The sequence below is a fragment of the Pezoporus wallicus genome, unplaced genomic scaffold, assembly GCF_028554395.1.
Source record: "Pezoporus wallicus isolate ANWC-B61680 ecotype Strahan unplaced genomic scaffold, APGP_CSIRO_Pwel_v1 contig_13643, whole genome shotgun sequence".
Classification (NCBI taxonomy): Eukaryota; Metazoa; Chordata; class Aves; order Psittaciformes; family Psittacidae; genus Pezoporus; species Pezoporus wallicus.
The window spans coordinates 267,792-286,815 of record NW_026638179.1 but is presented as its reverse complement, the minus strand read 5'-3'; the positions used below and the strand labels follow the sequence as shown (position 1 = coordinate 286,815).

The 19,024-nt window shown below is 47.3% G+C and overlaps 1 protein-coding gene across 2 annotated transcripts in view; it reads left to right on the top strand.

The window, feature by feature from the left end:
* Window positions 1-447: 447 nt before the first annotated feature.
* ADAMTS17 (ADAM metallopeptidase with thrombospondin type 1 motif 17) overlaps window positions 448-19,024 on the top strand; it is a 167,701-nt gene continuing 149,124 nt past the window's right edge. For both annotated transcript variants that reach the window (XM_057409745.1, XM_057409744.1), the window contains exons 1-3: window positions 448-526; window positions 1,131-1,474; window positions 10,001-10,166. In XM_057409745.1, the coding sequence (XP_057265728.1) occupies window positions 457-526; window positions 1,131-1,474; window positions 10,001-10,166 (580 nt within the window). In that variant the 5' untranslated portion in view covers window positions 448-456. The remainder of the gene's footprint in view (window positions 527-1,130; window positions 1,475-10,000; window positions 10,167-19,024) is intronic.

Sequence of the window (19,024 nt, the reverse complement as noted above, 5' to 3'; positions counted from 1 at the left end):
TTGGAGGGATGCTGTTGGAGGGATGCTGCAGGACGGAAGCTGTTGGAGGGATGCTGTTGGAGGGATGCTGCAGGATGGATGCTGCAGGACGGATGCTGTTGGAGGGATGCTGCAGGACGGATGCTGTTCCAGGCCCGGGTATCCCGGTCGCCAGCCAGTGCCGCCATGTCCACAGCGGGCACAGGGGCAGGAGAGGGCGCCCCCTGCCGGCCACGCCCCCACACCCACGTGCTCCCCGCCCCTCCGCAGCCCGCCCAGCGCCTTCGCACTCTTAGCCAATAGGAGAGCGAGGGGCGTGTCCCCGCTGTCGCCAGGACCAATGAGGGCGCGGGACCGCGGGGAGGGGCGTGTCCGGGCGCCCAGCACGCCGGGGCTGTCGGCGGCGCCGGTCACTGCTCCCGAGGGCGGGCAGGGCTCAAGCGGGCCGAGCTGCCGCCGCCGCGCCGCCACCCGACCATGTTTGACGGCTGCCTCCTGCCGCTCGTGGTTCCCTGCCTGCTGCTCTGCGGGCTGGGCGCCGGCACAGGTAACGCCTCCCTCCCCGGCTGCCCCGAGCCGCGCTCACAGCCCTGGCCGCGGGCAGCCAGCGGGGTCGGCAGCGTGCAGGCAGGACCCGGGTCCCCCCCTCAGCCCCGGCGTGGCCGCGGTCCCAGTCTGCAGGGTGAATTGCTCCAGGCTTTTGTATTTTCTCTTGCCGTCCTCTCGCTGCTGTAGCTGCTGCCGCCGCTACTGCTGTAACGTTCCATGTGGAAAGCTGCTGACTGTCCTTGGCTGCGGCTTCGGCTTGCTCTGCTTTTCCCCTTCTCCCTGCAGATTTTTATTGGGGTTGGTGAAATGCGATGCTTGTGTCTGAGCTATATATATTTTTTTTAATGATACAAGTAGCTTTAGCATTTGCTTTATTCCTCTCTTCCCTGCACATTTCTGTCTCTAATATCCGTGTGTACAGAGGGGGAGAAGGACAAATAGCCCCCTTTCTCCGCTGGATCCATGGTCTCTGCATTCCAGGACATGCAGCCGGGGCGCGGGGCTGTCCCGCGTGGGGTGGTTATGGGGTGGCTGGGCTCGGAGCCCCCGGGACCTGCCGGCGGGGGTACGAGCGCCTGAGCCTGTCTCCTTCTCGCCTGCAGCTGGCGGAGCGGAGCTGGAAGTGGTGATCCCGGAGCGAGTGGCGCTGGAGAAGATCCACCTGCTGCCGCCCGCCGTGCGAGGGGATCGCGGCGGCCCCCGGCGCCGGCGGGCACTGCCGCGGCAGCGGACGGCGGCCGAAGCCCTGCTGCTCCGCCTGCCCGCCTCCGGCGCCGAGCTCTACCTGCACCTCCGCCGCGACCTGAGCTTCCTCGCCCGGGACTTCGTGGTGGAGCAGCGGCGCGGGGAGGCGCGGCGGCCCCCGGAGGAGCGGCTCTGCTTCTACACGGGACGCGTCCTGAACCGCACCGACTCCTTCGCCTCCCTCAGCACCTGCGCCGGGCTGGTACTGCCTCCGCGGCCGCCTCCCCTCAGCGCGGGCAGCGCGGCTCCCTCCCCGGGCTGCGGGGGGAGCTTCTCCTGTCAGCCCCGGACCCCGCCCGGCGGAGGCGGGAAGCGGCCATTGGGCCCTTCCCGCGCCTCCCCTCAGCGCGGTGACCCCCCCCTGCCCGTCCCCCGCTGTCCCCTCGCCTACCCGGGCCGAGGCGACCCTGTCCCGTGTCCCCCGCCATTACTTTCCTGTCAGCCCCGGCTTCCCGCCCTCACCTCAGCGCCGTGCCCGCACCTCACCTCAGTGCCGTGCACCCTCCTCCGTCCCCTCACCTCGCGGGCCCCGGCCAGCACCGCCGCTGTCCCGCTGTGGGGTTTCAGTCTGTCCCGGCTCTGTGCTGTGGGATCTGCCCCAGAATCAGCCGTACCTGAGGGAATGAAAGCCCCGGCCGCAGCATGTCCGCTGTGCGGCAGGGCCTGGGGTGCTGTAGGGAAGCGTCCTGACTGACGGACCCCTCCTCTGGTCACAGTACCCCTGCCATCAGGGGCGGCTGGGTCCCACTGGGGGGGATTTGGTCGTCTGCGTGCCCGGCTTGCTCCTCCAGCCCCACCACACAGCCTGGTCCTTCCCACCCCCCTGGTGCAGTCAGCGTTGGTGCGTGAGGGAGCTGCAGTGTAGGGGTATGTGGTACTGGGGTATGTGGTACTGGGGTATGTGGTACTGGGGCATGTGGTACTGCGTCATGGTCAGAGGGAATATCCCACTCAGGGAGGCTTTTCCCACCTCCAGTGTCAGGATTTCTCTACCTGAGAAATGTCTATGTCTACCGGAGAAATCTCCACCTGAGAAATGGGTTGTGGCATTTTCAGGTGGCTCTGCAGGGCCTGGGTTCTCCTCTGAGCATCCCGATAAGCAGGGGTGACATTGCATGGGACAGCCTTTCTGCTTCTCCATGGTGGAGCTTGGACACTTGAGACGATACCTGGCTGTAATTATTGTTGATAACTTGGTTTCTGGTTGTTTCAGGAAGTCACCAGGGCGTTGGGCATAGACATGGCCCTGGATGCGTGCTTAGCTTCTCGGGGCAGACCTGCTGATGGAGATTGAGCCTTAAACTTGGTAGCCAGAAGCGCTGTCTGTGCCTGGGGCTTGGGCCTTCGTTCCTGAGCCATATGAGGGCGCTGTGCCTCAGGTTTAAAAGAGCTCAGTGGCTCAGAGCTGCTGAGCGTTTGAGTGGCACTGTAAATTGAGCTGTAGACCTCTGAGGGCTTTATGGAGTTTAAAACTGATATCTCCAGTTCGAGCTCTAAATCACAAGCAGCTCCACGCTTTTGTCACGAGGCACGTTTTGTTAATCCTGGTCATGAAGTGCTGGGCTCCCAAAGCTACCTACTGCAGCACAGCTGAAAAGCACAAGCAGGCAGAGAAGGAACCTTTCGGAATACAGGAATGTAGTTGGAGGCATGATATTAACTGCCCGAGATCAGGGGATGGAGGAGGGGGAGCGAAGAAGATTGGCAATGTTCCCAGTAGAAGAGTTGGAAAAGAAACAAGACTAGTTAGTCTTTGTTCGTTACTCTGCAAATGTGAACTGCAATATTGCCCTGTTTGTGTCATATACATTCTAAGCAATGACTATAGTGACATAACTGAACCAGATGAATGTGGGATCTCAAAGCGATCGGTGTCAAAGCTGATGGTCTGTGGCACCTCTTGGGGACCAAAGCACACACTGCCACGTGTTAATGGGCAGTGTTGGTAAAGCTTTGATGCCTTTGCCTGTGGGTAAATGTGCTCCTGCTTGTTGGGATTCTCCTTTCCTCTTACAGGAATCCATTCATTTAGTCTCATTCAGATAATCGCCAGAAATGGGAAAAGGGCTAAAAGCAGGTGTTTGATCCGTACAAGTGAGTTAAGGTTTGTAACACCCTTGTGAACGGAAAGTTAGAGAACAGAAATCTCAAGTGTCTTTGGGTTGACCTTAAACTTAAGGTCGTGGAATCATGGAATTGCTTGGATTGGAAAGGACCTTAGAGCTCATCCAGTTCTAACCCCCTACCATGGGCAGGGACACCTTCCGCTAGAGCAGGCTGCTCCAAGCCCAGTTCACCCTGGCCTTGAACACTTCCAAGATGAACCTTATTGACTTTTGAAATGGTGTCATTAAATTGAACAGCATCACCATGGAGACAGACCTTATTCTACCTAAATGGACCTTTTGGCTTCCTAAGTCTATTCTTAAATAGGAAAAATATTGGATTTTAGGATGCTTTCAGTGTTTATGCAGTCTTTTGCAGTGGCCATACTCAATCAACATACCTATAGTGAAAGGCATGCAATTTAGTGGTAAGATATTTTCTGGGATCAGAGGAATCAAGGGTTTTCACATTATCTAGGAAGTCTTGAATCTGCCATGAGAACTGAGATTAGCTGATTGGAGCTTTTTGCCTCTGAGTCTGGCAATTTAAAACACTAAGACCATCACTCCAAGAGAATTGGAATTTTCCTTTTGCTTCCTTAAGCCCTGTTTGCAGCAGAAAGAATAAAGCTTTGCCCTCAGCAGCACCAGAGCTCCACAGGTGGGGACATGGACGAGCTTGCATGCTGAGCTGGAAGAAAGACCTTGATAGTGGGAGCCTTGCAGCCTGTTTATCCTGGCATTTAGTCTCCTGAGCAGTGCTGGTGCTGCAGGTGGAGATTCCCTAAAAACTCCAGCGTGGGAGTGCACGTTGGACTGGAACCGGATGGTCAGGATGTCTCATTCACAAGAGCTGGTTGCCAAGAAGCAGAGTAAGTAGTAATGCTGCCTGCTGATCTCCAGCTGGCTCAGACTTCGTTGCAATCGTATTCCTCCAGCGAGCCATAAATCACACAAAAAGTGATATAAAATGATCGGGGCAAGTGGAGTTCTAATAAAAACAAAATCCCTGACACAGTGGCATGAAAACTGAGCTACAGCCAGGCTGAGCAATTGCTTCCTGGTAATGATCTTGCATTCCCAGAGTGGCATCTGAAGGTTGTGTTTTATTCTTTAAACTCTGCTCGCAGATGCTGCTGTTAACCAGTATGTGATCTGTTGTAGCTTCCTGCTACACCTTGCAATTGCACAGAAAAGGGTGGCCATGTCAGGCCTGGTGTACCTAAGATCTCATCTGCACAGTTAAAATACTGCATGTGAGGATACTCCAGCCTGTCTGTTCCTCTTAACAACCTGGGTATCGCAGACAAGAGGTCCTATGTTCCCCAAAAGCTCCACTGCCTTCAGCTTGGCAGGATTGTATTGAGCCTGGGGAACACAGTTGTGCAAACGCTTGGATTCTGAGCGCTCTGCAGGACTCAACTGTCCCTTCCTGGAGCTGAGGAGACACGGTCAGGAGTGAAGTGCTGCAACTTGCCTAACCAACACTAGAAGACAGCAGGCAATAGAGGAAGTTGGCTCTTTTTTAGGAAGCTCCTTTGTAAGGCCACAGTGTGTGTTACCTTGAGTTGTGGACTGAAGTCACTGCTTCTAGATCTGAGATCAATTCCTAGATGACACAGGTTAGTCCCTCTGCAGCAAGGAAACTCCAGTTTGTTTCATACATCTCAGAACTACTCATCCATTGCTTTCATGTGCAATTTCAGCTACATTTTGAGCGTTGCCCTCAGTGTGCTGCCCTTACCTTCTCTAGCAAAGTCTGGCAGAGCAGTGTTACCTTCTGTAGAGCTTTTTTGACTGTAGAGAAGGCCCTTCCAGCAGCATGTATTTGTGCTGTGATTGCAAAACTGCTTTTTCTAAGTCCTAGTAGTGTTTATCAGTCCTGCAGCCCCATGGTATTTCTTGTACTTACATTTTTGAAGTAGTTAAATTGCTGAGGGTTGCAGGTTTGTGTTAAAATGAGCATTAAATTTTGACTTAGAAATGAACTTAAGCTCCTGACTGCTCAGGAACCATATCTGAAAGCTGAAAATCACTGCGATGCATTTAGAGGCAGGGTTCTCATTCTCAGTAACTTCTCTTCCATTCTGCAATCTGGAATGTTTGGGTTTGGGTTCAGGACTGCTCTTTGGCTTGTCTCTAGTTAAAGTGGATTGTCCTTCTCAGTTGTGGTAAGAGAAGAGGTTGTTGCTCCCTCCTGTTCTATCTCATACATAGAACTTTTACACCATGTATGTGTCATCTTTGAACTCAGTGAGACTTCCTTGTGCAGACTGGATCAGTGGAAGTGAATGATGCACATTACGAGGGCTCGTGGAATGAGCACAGTGGGTATGATCTGCTCTCATAACAGACCTCATTTAAATCTGGTTTTAAGTTTGCTGGAATTGCATTTGTAAATGATAACCGAAAGCTGAAGCATGGTAATAAGGACAGGGCTAAAAGCCACATGAAGTTTATTAAGCTGCATTTGTGTTGGTTTTTGGTCTTCACTTTAAAAGCCAACTTCCTTTTAACTTTGAGGAAATGGTTAAAGTAGGATTTACAGCGTAGCAGTTGAGAAATGGAGAAGTGGATGGAATTTGTCAGATGTTTAAAACTCTCTTCTGCATGTTCGTGGGTATGTAACTAATGAACACTCAGGAGCGAAAGAAAAAGCTGTTAAAGATTCAGCATTTCACAGATCTCCTTCAAAGATACTGTGACAGTAAAAAGGGCTCGAAAAACACTGCATCTTGGAGACCACGAACACGTGGGAAGGTCCAGAGCCACCTGCAGAGAGCACTGAAGGTTTAGGCTCCTGTCCTGAGCGAGCCTTCAAGCTGGTGCAGCTCCACCAGGGCACCCAGGGGACAGAACGGTGAAGCCATCCGAGCAGGATGATGTGGTTACAAACGTTATTTGAGTGCCAGCACTAGCTGTCCATTGTTACGGTTGTCATTTCAGTGACACCGTGTGAGGACACTTCCTCCCTTCCCTGCTGTCATTCAGGCTGAGAAAAGCCCCAGGGACAAGGAAGATCATGTATAGAAGAAGAGTGAACTACTGATAGTAGATTAGATAGAGAGCAGATTGCTCAAGTGACCAATGTATGTAGAAAACAGGGTAAGAGCAAGTGAGAGTATTTTGGTGGTTTGGAGAGTGGGGCCTCTTTTCGCTAGTGAGCTGACTTCTAAATGAAGAATATGAAATATCCTTAAGATGAAAGATGTAGCCACTGTTAAGCAGGGTGCTGAGTGGCTCTGTAGTGGGAAGTGCGGATTATTGTTTATTTTAATCAACTTGTCAGTTTAGTTGCCTGTCGTTTGAGGCTGAAATCATTCCAGCCTTTCCTGTTAGCTGAGCAGCATGATCCTGTCAGCTGTATGGTCCTGTCATAGTGACTGTAAAATCCAGCTTAGATTCATAATGCAGATGATGACCTCTGTGAGAGCCAGTGAGACCCCACCTGGAGTGCTGTGTTCAGCTATGTAGACCCCAGCACAAGAGGGATGTGGAGCTTTTGGAGGAATCCAGAGGAAGCCCCAGAGCTGGAGCACCTCTGCTATGGAGACAGGCTGAAAGAGCTGGGCTTGCTCAGCCTGGAGAAGGCTCTGATTGCCCAGAGAAGCTGTGGCTGCCCCATCCCTGGCAGTGTCCAAGGCCAGGTTGGATGGGGCTTGGAGCAAGCTGCTCTAGTGGAAGGTGGGTTGGAACTGGATGAGCTTTAAGGTCCCTTCCAACCCAAACCAGACTGGGATTCTACAGCCCTCTGCATTGTTGGTCTCCTGGTGACTCCTGTGTCTCGGGTTCTGTAGGATGGTGGTGCTGGGCAGCAGCTGCTTTCCCAGACTCTAGTCAATGCTGGGGTCTGGCACATTGGCAGGTCCTGTTTGTACGGGCTTTCACAGTGAAAGAAGGATGAGAGGGAGTATCCCAGCTTTTGATATGGATCTCCCCAGGCAAACATGAATTGGCAGATCCAAAGCATTTTATTTAATTGGAATGATTTCCAGAGATGTGGGGAGAACAGCTCTGGTAGTTATGTGGTCTTCTGGTTTACTTCTTTATCTTCAAAATCCAGCATTCTGCAGTCCCTGTACATCATACAGGCTAGAGAAGAAAAGCACAAAGTATTTGTGCTGATGTCTGATATCTCCTGCTGAGCACAGTACAGTATCTGGTAGTTGGAGGATTTGAGGGAGGCAACGTGAGGAATGCATTTCTTATGAAGAAAGCAAAATAATGGCCAGAGTATCCACGTTACCAGGTCCAGAAGATCCCATCCAGGTTTGAGGACTCTTCAGAACCCAACTGGCAAATCTGGGGAAAACTTTAACTCCCTGGGAATACTTTACAGGCCTGATCCTGTGCATCTTTCCTGCTTGAAACTCTACTTGCCTTGTCAAACTTGAGACTGCTTCTTAACCTATTCCAGGGTGAAGACACATGGCTCCTTCCCTCTATAGGTTTCACAATTCCAAAGCAAATGTGAAACATAAGTCCTTTCCAATGGTTTAAATTATTTTCACACTTGATGCCAGAAAGTTGGGATAATGTCGGCTGGTGATGAAACCCACTTCTTCTTACATATTTTTGGCACCAGAAATGGTTGGCAGTCTTTCAGGAGCTCTGGTGTGGCTTTTAGTACCATGGCACCAGATTTACAACCCTTCTTCTAAATAATTAAAACCTATATTAAAAAAGGGGGCTGGGGCTACCTCCCAGCTGGAAGATTGGAACAAGGAGGGGAAGTAATGGAGAGCATCATAAGGGAGGCTGGAAGAAGTCACTGGAGCTTTTGCTGTCTCTGAAACAAATCTGACAAAGCCCAATTTGTGATTTAAATGAAGAGGCAGCACATTTGGGAACTGCAGGGCACGAGTGGGTCTATTTTGACAGACCCCAAAGAGGTGAGAGGTGTTTCTTGTCTCTTTAGAGACACTGGATGAATTGCTTCAGCCATGGCAAATAGAGGCACTGATCTTTATTATTTTAGCTTTCTTCAAAGTGCACTTCCAAAGCTAGTGACCCTTTCTGAGAGATCCTGGTTTCATGAATGCTGTTCAGTTAGCAGGGCTGTCAAAAGAGGAGAAGTCTCCTTTCTGTTAGCAGAAATTCCTCCTGCTGGAAATATTAGGCCAAAGGGATTTCCTGGGTGTATGTGAGGACTGAATTTGGCAGGGCAGTGTGGAAATGTGCAATATACAGTATGCATGTAATGTATATTATAAATCATATTAGTACAGTCAGCTGTTGAATATATAGTATTTGCATGTACGTGCAGAGCATTTCTTTGGATGGTTGCCTGGCTGGCACAGAGCACAGTGTGTGTGGGGAAAGTCTGGTCTCTCTTTATGTGTATAGGATGGGTGTTGTGGGCATGCAACGTAGCAGGACCCCTTTATAAGTTCCTTTAAGGTGTACCATAGGCATGATGTGATGCCTCTTGGCAGGCCAGATGAGGCCTTCTGTTGCTAGCAGAAGTTGGACCAGACCTAGAGAGTTCTCTCAGGGGTGTGAATGGCCAAGAGCTGTATTTCGAGACCTTTAATTGCAATACAAATGATCACTGGATTAGTACAATGAAAAGTAGGAAAGAAACCCTCACTGTATGTATTCACTTCCTCCAATGTATTATAACCTCAGTGTTGATTACTAAACCTGGAGGCTTTGTTAAGTTTTAAGGTGATGACTTTGCTTTCACTCTTTTCATGTCAGAAAAGGGTCAGAAAAAGCATAAAAGAACCTTAAAAGCTCTGCGTTGCAGAGGAGGGCTCTCCTGGGGCAGAAGCTGCCTTCCAAAGATGTTCCTGCCAGCCCTGGTGCAGGGTCTGGGTTTGGTGCAAGCCAGGCTGGGGTTTAGTGCTTATGGAGTCTACTGTTATTTAGACAGAGTCTTTGCCTTCTTTGTGTTACTTATTCCAGGGATAGTGGAAAATCTCATAACTGGGAAGGTGCAACAATCCATTCCTGGCTTGACCGCTGAAAGGTCTCCCTGCAACCCATGGCTTGCAGTGAGAACAGTTCTTACTGTGTGGCCCCTATTGCAGTTCAAGAAGAGGTATTTGGTCCCTGTACATAAAACACATGGGTGGCTCTGCAAGTCATACTTACAACATCACTTCACTTAGTGTTTTCTGCAAGTGATGCACACAGGTGGTCTCCTCTTTGTAGGCAATCTCACCTCTTTGATCTTCTGAGATAGTAAATGCCATTTAATAGCAATGCAATTCTAGATGGCAATTAGAAAGGTGTTTATAAAAGGATTTCTGTTAATAGGGTTTATTTCTCCTCACGTGAGCTGAGCATCTCATAAGACATGGGTATTTATGCTTCCAGCTAGAGTGGGGCTGTAGCTAGAGGGAGAGGAAGAAGGGAAAGGAAAGGTTTTGACAAGAACCTCTGCCTTTTCTTTGTACATGTACAGTGCACAGTGTTTCCAAGTAGGGCTCAGTGATGTAAACAGGAGAAGCAGGTGAAGTTCATTAGTCTGTATTAAGCAGACTAAACACAATCATTGTCCCTTCATTTCCTCATACTGTAAACAAGAGTTGCAGTGGAACGGTTTAGGTTCACACTCGGTTGATAGACAAGATTAGGATACCAAACTGATGGGGTTTTTTGTTCTCTTTTCTGGACAGGTTGGCTATATCCAAATTGGATCAGAGCACATGCTGATACAACCAGTGAATACATCAGAGACCTCATTTAGTGGGAAAGAACACTTCATCAGGCACAGACGATCCACCAAGGCAAGCCACCCCATGAAGTCTCACGTTCCTGATGAGCACTGCAAGGTTGTAGCAGGTGAGCTTGAAGGGGCTCAAGAGAATAACCATGAGGATGCAATTCTAATTTTAACTGTTGTTCTGCCAGATATGCCTGTATTTTGTAATCCAAGCAGCTGGAGCTAGTGAAAAATAGCAGGTGTTAATGAAGCCTTCTGCTGCTTCAGGCAGAAGGAGTCACATCACAAATGCCGTAACATTCAGCCTGGGAGAAGGTAGAGTTAATGATGAACAGTAAACTTCTGCTTTAACCATGCAATGTGACCTCCGCTCTGGAAGGTATTCACAGTATTTTTAGCAAAGGCCCAAAGTTTGAAGCTGCAGTCAGTGGTGAGGGGTGCTCTTCCATCTCATCTTCCCACTGGAGTTGTGCCAGGTAGGCATGGATAAAATGGTGATCTTTGAATTCCAGAACGTGGGAAGAAACACTTTGATACTGTCATATACTTTAATCAGAAGTGTTATCTGTGGCGTCCAGCTCCAGGGATCCAGCTCACAACAGGATAAAAAGTGTTTGGAAAGGAGTAGAGATGCAGTTTCTCTTGTCAAGCAATCTACTTTCTTTTCATCTTCTCACATGTCATCATTTTTACTTCTGTCTATCAGAGCACAAGATCCATCAGAGGCTGTATCTGTTTCTGTGAGTGACAACTTTTAAACTATTTGCTTTAAGATTTTGTGAGATAAATTAAGCTTTTATTCCCCCCCTCCTCTTGCCTTGTTTTAGAGGGAATGAGCTCATAGAGATTGCTAAGAAACTTTTGAGGTCTTTGGCTTCTCTTGGAGATCTTGGAACCCAGACTTGAGGTCTGGGAGTCCAAAATGTGATAGCAACTCATTTAAGTATCCCTTAGCTTAACTTTAATCTGTCTGGATTGGATGTTGAAGGAGCTACAGTGGAGACAGGAGGGATCCTGTGCGAGTTAGGTGCTGGAGTGCTTGAGCAGTTTTTGTCTGCCATCCTGTTACACTGGCTGTGGATACAGCAGCAGCTGAAATGCAGATGTGCTTCCTGTGTGTGAAGCTATTCTGGACCAAACAACAACCTCTCAAGCAATTTCCAGTGCTTTTCTGCCTAACTAGTTTAGCAAGATGAGGTATATTGTTTCAATGGGTTTCTGTAGCATAACAAGAGCTGGGAGGTGAACCAGCTTCCTGAGAAATAACAATGATGTAGATTTTAATTGTGTGTCTGGCAGTTAACATAGACATTCTTTAATGCTCTGGATTCAGTTTCCAGTGTCATGCAGACACACCTTGCAGTTTAGGATCCTGGGCTTAAATCCCATAGGTCTTCATGGCTATGCGAGACCTGGTGGCATGTTCCAAGGTGTCAGTCTTGAGTTGTGACCCAGATTGACAATGTCAAAGCTTTTTACATTAAGAACAAAAAAACCTAAATCAAAAGTGACAATTGAGGATCTGATTTTAAGCCCTAAAGTCCCCATCTGAATGGGAGACTAACAGGAAGGAGATCCAGTTGTTTGGTTATGGTCTTCCTGCCAATATATTTCTCCTGTTCTTCACCTTCATCCTGTCAAGGCACCACAGAAGGTCAGTAGCTTTACTGTATTGTGCACTTAAAGAGTGTGTGCCTGTGAGCTGCTGCAAACCTTGTTTGTGTTCTAATGTTCAGTAGCTGAAACCCTGAAAAGCTACAGCTGCCTCCCACCCTTTTCATTGGGGTGGGGGTTTTGTTTGGTGTTAATAATAAAGCAGCTGTTGATATTATTATTTCCTACCATTTTTCAAAAGAAAATGGCCAGCTATTCACTGATCAGATCCTGTCTTCTCGCTGTCTAAAGCCAAACAATCTGTCAGCTTGTATAAGCTGGTCTAGTTTTGTCTTCTTTGAAGCAATTGAATCTTTTGTGGAAGCCTGTCTGGGTGGGTTGCACAGAGGGTATTTTTTGTGAACTCTGTGAAATGTCTTTAGGTTACAGTGTGCCTGTATATTCTATTCATTTTATTCCTCTCCTGCCTCATTATCCCTCTAATATTCCAGTTCCTGCCTTCTACTGGAGGGACTGCATACTTCAGTGCCTCCCGTTTATGCAGGCAGCAGGTCAAGGCATCTAGGCTGGCTTCTACTGGGCTTCTAATCCATTGACAGCCTCAGGAACTAGCACATGCACATATATGCACACAGTACTACCATAGCTCAGCTCCTGCCAGGCCACGTGGGCTAAGTGTGTATCTGTATGTTCTGAGGCAGAGAGAGATTCACAGTCTGGTGTAACATTCATCTAAGGCTATGGATCTTGTTCTGTGACTGGATTTTTTTCCTACTGAATTGAAGGGCCAAACTGGGACTGGATTTGGGGAGAGCATGGGGCCTCTCTGACCCTTGTGTGAGACCAGGATAGCTGTGGTCCTTCCCCCAGGAGGCAGGTGAGCAAAATCTGGGACTGAGTGATTCCCTGCCCTGGGATCACACAGGAGTTTAGAAGCCAGCTGGGAACAGAATTCATATCCCTTGGGTGCTGATGTTTTTGCTATGCTATAAAGGGAGCCAAGCACCTGACTGCTGCTCAGTGGGGACTGCTGCTTGCTCTGCAAACAGCTCCTGCTTCAAGTAGCGGTGTCATAAAATAATGAAATTGCTCATGGGCTTTGCCACTTAAAGGCAGACTCCTGAATGTTTTTCATTGTTGCAGGAAAGAAATGGAAGTCCTGGCTCTTAATAGGCTTAGCACATTAATGACCTAATTGACTCCTGTCTGCTTTGGATTAACTTTTGTGCACAAGGAGTTCAGAAACAAAAAAATTAATCCTCTCTGACACACAAAAGGTCCATTCCTAATGAAATTGTGTGGAAATGATGCTCTGGGGGCATGCTTCCAGACTTTCTCCTGGGAAAAGGTCTCTTTACTATGGGAAAACACTGGTAGAGTGAAGGACTGGTCAGATTTGTAGCAGAGGTGGTTGTTCACTGGCTTGCAATATGGCTCAGCCAGGTTAAAAGTTGTCAGGAATGAATGAAGGGTGTAAATACATGGGAAATCTTTTCATGCTAGATATTTTAGATACACAACCTGCACTGCACATAGACAATGAGCATACATGAACAGCATAGACAGAAAAACACATGTCTGTGTAAATATGATATGAGTATTTTTCAAGGCCATAGAAAATGCCTTGCTTGGGGGTCTTCCAGTGCTTTGCTGGTGTTCTTGTATCTTCTGAACAGACTAGCACCACCTCTAAAGAGATTGTCTTCTTAGAACTTTAGTTATTCAATGGTACCTGGCATAATCTGCTGTTATTTGGGAGTCAAATAAAATACAAAACCTCAGATGCTGAATTTTTAATGTTAGTTATTGATTGTGTCATAAGAACAGGGCTAATTTGCTTAATGGCAAGTTTCTCTTGGCAGCAATGGTGCTGTGCTATATGAGCTTAACTAATGGTAAAACAAGATGCACGGTGATGTAATGACTTGTGTGAGTGTTTGTAGGGGAGGAGGAAAGCATTTTAATAACGCTAAATTAACTTAATCATGACATGCCTTGTGTCAGTGCTACTGAGGGGATAGAGAGCACAGCCCTCCAAGGGCATTCCTCTCCTTCCACCCAGAAGTGTGGTACTGTCCTCCAAGACCCCAGCTGGGAGAGAGGGAAACTGAGCTCACCTTGGGGCTGGGTACTGTGGCAGCCTGGTTTGGTAAGTGCTGGTTAAAATCTCTGGAACCTCTCCCTTAGTCTCAGTGGTGTAACATGTCCTACAGCACTCCAGATGATTTATAGAGCTGCAGGAGAACTTTGTGGGAGCCAAATTTGTCCCGGAATAATCTGTATAAGAGGATTAATCTGGCTGTAGTCAGGAATGGGAAAGCACTTAGGGTCTTGCATGACTGGATCTTTGAGATGTGAATCTGAGAGTGCCTATTAATGGGTTAAAAGAAAAACCCCAGGTCTGTGAATTCAGAGCTGATGTTTTAATTCCTTTGTTTAAATTCTGAAGTGCTCCAGCAGCAAAGGACAGATCCCATCACCACGGCCCAGGTGCTATTGTTAGTTATATGATATGTGTATACGTAGTGTTTCTATCACCTGTCATCCAGCAGGAGAAAGAGTTCAAGTCACAATGCACGTCTCTGCTCAGGCATGAACATGAGCCCCTGTGAGGCAAACAGAAAACCTATTAAAAGCTTTCCAGGTGCGTATGCTGTGAGGGGGAAGGAAGGAAAGGTTGGGTTTCATTTGCTCTGAAGCCCGGTGTCATTAGGAACATGGGAAACAGCTTTGCACCACTGATGTGAAACACTTCTTTGGTTCTCATCTTAGACATTGGGCTGCATCTGGGGCACAGACCTGCTATCACACACTGGTCTGATTTTAAACAAGTTTGATGGCTTTCTTGTCAAAGGTCCTACATTAGAGGTCTTTCAGGAGACAGAATATGGAGTCATAGGGACGTTTTTGTAGGATTTAATAGGTATAAGTAAGAATTTCTCTGCAGATGAGCCAGGTGGGGAGGGAAAGAGATCTCTTAATGCATCATACACGAGTTTTGCAGTGCCCTCAGGTTTGGCCTGGACATCCATGAATAGGCTTCTCAATTTATTTATCTTTTGGTGATATCTCTGATTCCCACCAGTCTCTGACCCTATAGGAAGAGCTCAAGGCAGAGAAGAAATGGGCAGAGCAGAGAGGGCTATGGGGGAGCCTTTTCATCTCCTTTTTTGACTCCCTGGAGCTAAGAATGGGGGTAAAAATCACCTGAGATAGGGCTTCTTTCATTACCCTGTCTCTCTGTCACCTGGTAATATACACAATAAAGTTCTTTCCATGTGACAATATCCACCACACCCTCAGCTGCAGTGGATGGATATAGTTCTGTTAACTATCATGGAACACCAGGAGTTTAACTGATTTGCTGAGATCTGGTGACATTTTGTGTGTTTCCTATGCCATCGATATCTGTGGATGGAAAAGTCTCAGTTCTTCTTGGTGAGAGAAAATCTCAGTGTTAAAGAGAGGATCAAAGCATGCTGTGAAAGTGCAGGAATCTCCTCTAACCATGTCATAAAACTTTGTTTTGTGGAGAAAACTAAGTTCTGTTATAACTTTTCCATAGGTCTCCAGTGATGTATTAAAGTCCCTTTACATAGAAGGGATTTGATATAAAATACAGCCCAGGAGCATGAGGGAGAGCAGCTTGTCTGTGGGGGGAAGTTTGTTATTTCATGTTTATGATACAGGCCTCATAAATTACTTTTAAATGTGGGTTTGCTTTAAACCCCTTTGTCAGTTCAAATGAACTGGTTTTCATTGAATGCAAATGTGCTGCATGGAGCGAAGCATGTAGTGAAAACCCAGGGAAAGCAGTGTTTTAATTCACAAAATAATGGGTTGCTTCTCTCTATGGTTACTTCTCAACCTGTTTTAACAGTTGATCAAAGCTGGTAATAATTTAAATAAGTGCTAGTGTGCAGGTATCAGATGTAGGGAATGCTTTCCCTGAACAGGTATAAATCCTAAACACATGTTACTGCTACGTTGCATTTCCGCATCTTTAATCATTGTCTCCTAGCTGTGTTTTCTCTGCAGGTTTGACTTGGCCTGACATAGCAGTTGTTATGGCCAAAAAACATGTGCACTAAAAATAGAGAGATGTAATGCAACCTGTATTAGTCCATATTAGGAATCATCTGTTCAAGAATTAAAGCAGGGATTTGAACAATGGGTTGTGCAGAAGATGTAATGTGATTAAGTGTTTGCAAGCATAGAAGTATTCCCTGTATCAGAAATCCAGCACTTTACCCATGGGAGTGTGTCTCACTTGTGTGGATAAATCCCTTGGTTTTCCAGGTCCGTGGTCTTTCAAACGGGGAGTCTGGGTTTTCCCTGCAGGGGTGTGATTGTTTCCTTATGGCTGACACATGGCAGCCTTTGGAGCCATCTATTCACAACTGTCCTTTTCCATCACATGTGGCAAGTGAAGCTTTATTGCTGGTCTGCTCTGGATGAAGCCCTCAGCATGAGGGCAGGATGGATAATGTGGAGCAGGAGGAGTCCAGCTGCTTCTTCCTCTGCTGTCAAGGTGCAAGGAGATAACAAGGAGGACATGCAAATACATGTAATGTATGGATTTCTTCCCTTTCCGGAGCAGCTGCAGACAGTAGAACTGTACTGCTCCTTCACTTGGTTCCTGATAACTTAGTGCTGGTTTCCATTGGAACCTGATGAAGTCCAAACTGGCAGGTGGTGATGAGGAAGGTTGTCTAGTGGACACCATCCTTGTCTCGGGATGTACACAGGTATTCAAGTAGTCATTCTGGCTAAAAAGGCAGGAAGGTGGCCCCAAGGAGACTAAGGTCCATTGCTTACCTGTTAGCTCTCTTTGTTTTTTCCATATTAACATAAGTGAGGGTTAGAGCCAAGAGCTGGGAACTGGGACTCTGTTGGCCTCAATTCCTGAAGTTGTTTGATCTTCAGCAGATCCCTGGGACTTTATCTGTGAAAGTTACAAAGTGTTGGGCACCTACTAATTGGTGTGGCCAGGATGGGAACACTCTGGGGCAGGTTTTGCCTCTGTTCAATAGCTCTAAGCTTCCTAAATTGTAGATATTCCAAACTGTGAACCCAAGGCTGAAGGCACAGGAAATTAGAAGTAATGTAGACAATAACCTCTAATTCTCAAGCAGTTTATTTGCAAAGTGGGGCTACTAACTCTGAGCTGGTGACAGTATGAGAGCCTTTGGATCTGAAAACTACCTAATGAACTGACAGTTTCTTCCTTAGCTGATCTGTTTGGCATCCCCATATACCTTCGGGATTAAAAATAGCTATTGTATTACTTTCTACTTCAGTTTGACCTGCTGAGCCAATACCATTTATGGGAGGTGACCCTGTGTTCTTTACTGGCTTTTGCACATCACCAGAAGTAAGTTGCTCAGCTTCCAAGGCGATCAGTGCCACCTTTCTCAAGGTATAGGTATAATGGTGAGGAGGTGGGGAGCCCCTGGGGTCTTCCAGCCTCAGCAGAAGCAGTTGGAGTTCAGTTGCCAAACCTCAGGACGCTTTGGTAAGGCTGGCAGATGTAAAAACATACTTTGGAAACTAAGCACATTTGCTAAAGACTCATTAAAACAAAATAAACCTGGAGGGCAATGATGCCATTTCTCACAGTGTAACTGCAGCCAGGTAGGTTGTAGTCTTGAAAGACCTGAGGTGGGTTAGAACTGTGCTTTGTGATTGGTCTCAGATCTACTGAGTGATCAAAATTAGGGAGTCCAGAGTCTTATATCCATTGCTCCTTATCGTTAGGACTTAATTACACTTGTGTCACACGGTCTTCCCGCATGGCCCCAAGCTATGGGACCTTTGTGCCTCTGTCATAACCAAAGGAAATTGATTCAGCCTCAGATTTACAGCTAGTAACAGAGCAAATCAAGCATAGGATGAGAAACTGAGGCAGAGGCTAAGAGGGAGTAGCAGAGCAGGTATTTCCATTCCCACTTTAATAGTCTTACCATTAAGCCATGCTCACCGTGCATGCTTTCTGTACCATTTACCACTACATTCTCTTGTCTGACTGCCTTACACAAGTCCTTTTTTGCAGCTGATTGGAAAGCACACTAGTGCTTAGCTAAAAGGAGATAAATGCACACAGTTCAGGAGGTGGCAATCTTTGAAATCCAGTATACAAATTGAACCAGTGAGCATATGGAGATCATAGTGCTTATCCTGTGCTGCCTCACAGGCCTGCCGTTAAACACTAAAGTCCTGATGTGTTATGTTGACAACTGAGTATGTTTTGCAGAAGAATAAGGTTTTAACTGATGTGTCCAAGCCACAGACTAACTTGGATAACAAATCCTTACAACAAAACCTCTGTGGTGTTTTGAGATGCAGCACAGAGTTCATGACTTATGTCTCAAGTTCTTGTTTGCTGCTCTGCCAGACAAATAGTCATGAACTTGTGATTTGGTAGGAAAGTGGCCGTGTAGGAAAAAGGAATAGGGAGGTGCATTAAGCGGCAATGGATCATTCTGCTATGCAGTGATTTTTCATACTAGTTGATGCACAGTTTTGCCTGCCATTCTAGTCAGAAAGAAACTGGAGGTACATAGGCATTTTGTAGGACAAGGCATAAAAATGAGAGGACAGCTCTCAGTCTGTAATCAGCTGTGATTTGAATAAGCAACCATGTTTAATTCCTGAACTTCAGATTAATCACTGGCATCAGCTGGCTGTGGTAAATCTGGAATTCCAAGCTTCTAATGGAGGTATAAAAGATGAGTGCACAGGGACAATTTTGTGCTGTGTCCTGACAGAGGTGAAGGGGCTTCATGTTCCCATGGATGGAAATGGACTGGGAGGTGCCGGTTGTGGCAGCAGCTCCAGTAGCATCTATTCCTCTCAGTTTCCTCCTTCAGTCCTTGCATGTGTCTGCTCCAAGATGATGCCCCAGGAAAGGTGTCAAGGAAGCAACTGTGTGGAGTAAGGCCCCTGGAGTTGGAATGTGGTTTCTTGCAAGGTAACCAGATCTTTGGATGTAAAGCTCACAGGTGGCAGTGAAGGGATGTCTCTGGTGGCATCCATGAACTCTTAACTGCTCCCCCTCTGTGTGCTCTGGTGATCTCCCAGCTCTGAGCTGTCCTGTGATCTGTGGTTGCTCTTTTAGCTCAGGCTGGATTAACACATGCCCTTCAGTGGGTTGACTTCTGCAGTGAATGTTTTGTCATCCTGCAAGCCTCAGATCTCTAAGCCTGTTCAAAGTTGTCTCCCTTCTAACCTTGAGCAGCTTGATCCTTAGACAGAGCAAACAAGGTTCTGCCTTGCACAGCTTGTGGGCATCCACTGTGGTGATCCCTTACAGCCAGGCTGTTGAAGAGGCTGTTCAATAAATGGTTTGGAAGCAGTTCTGCTG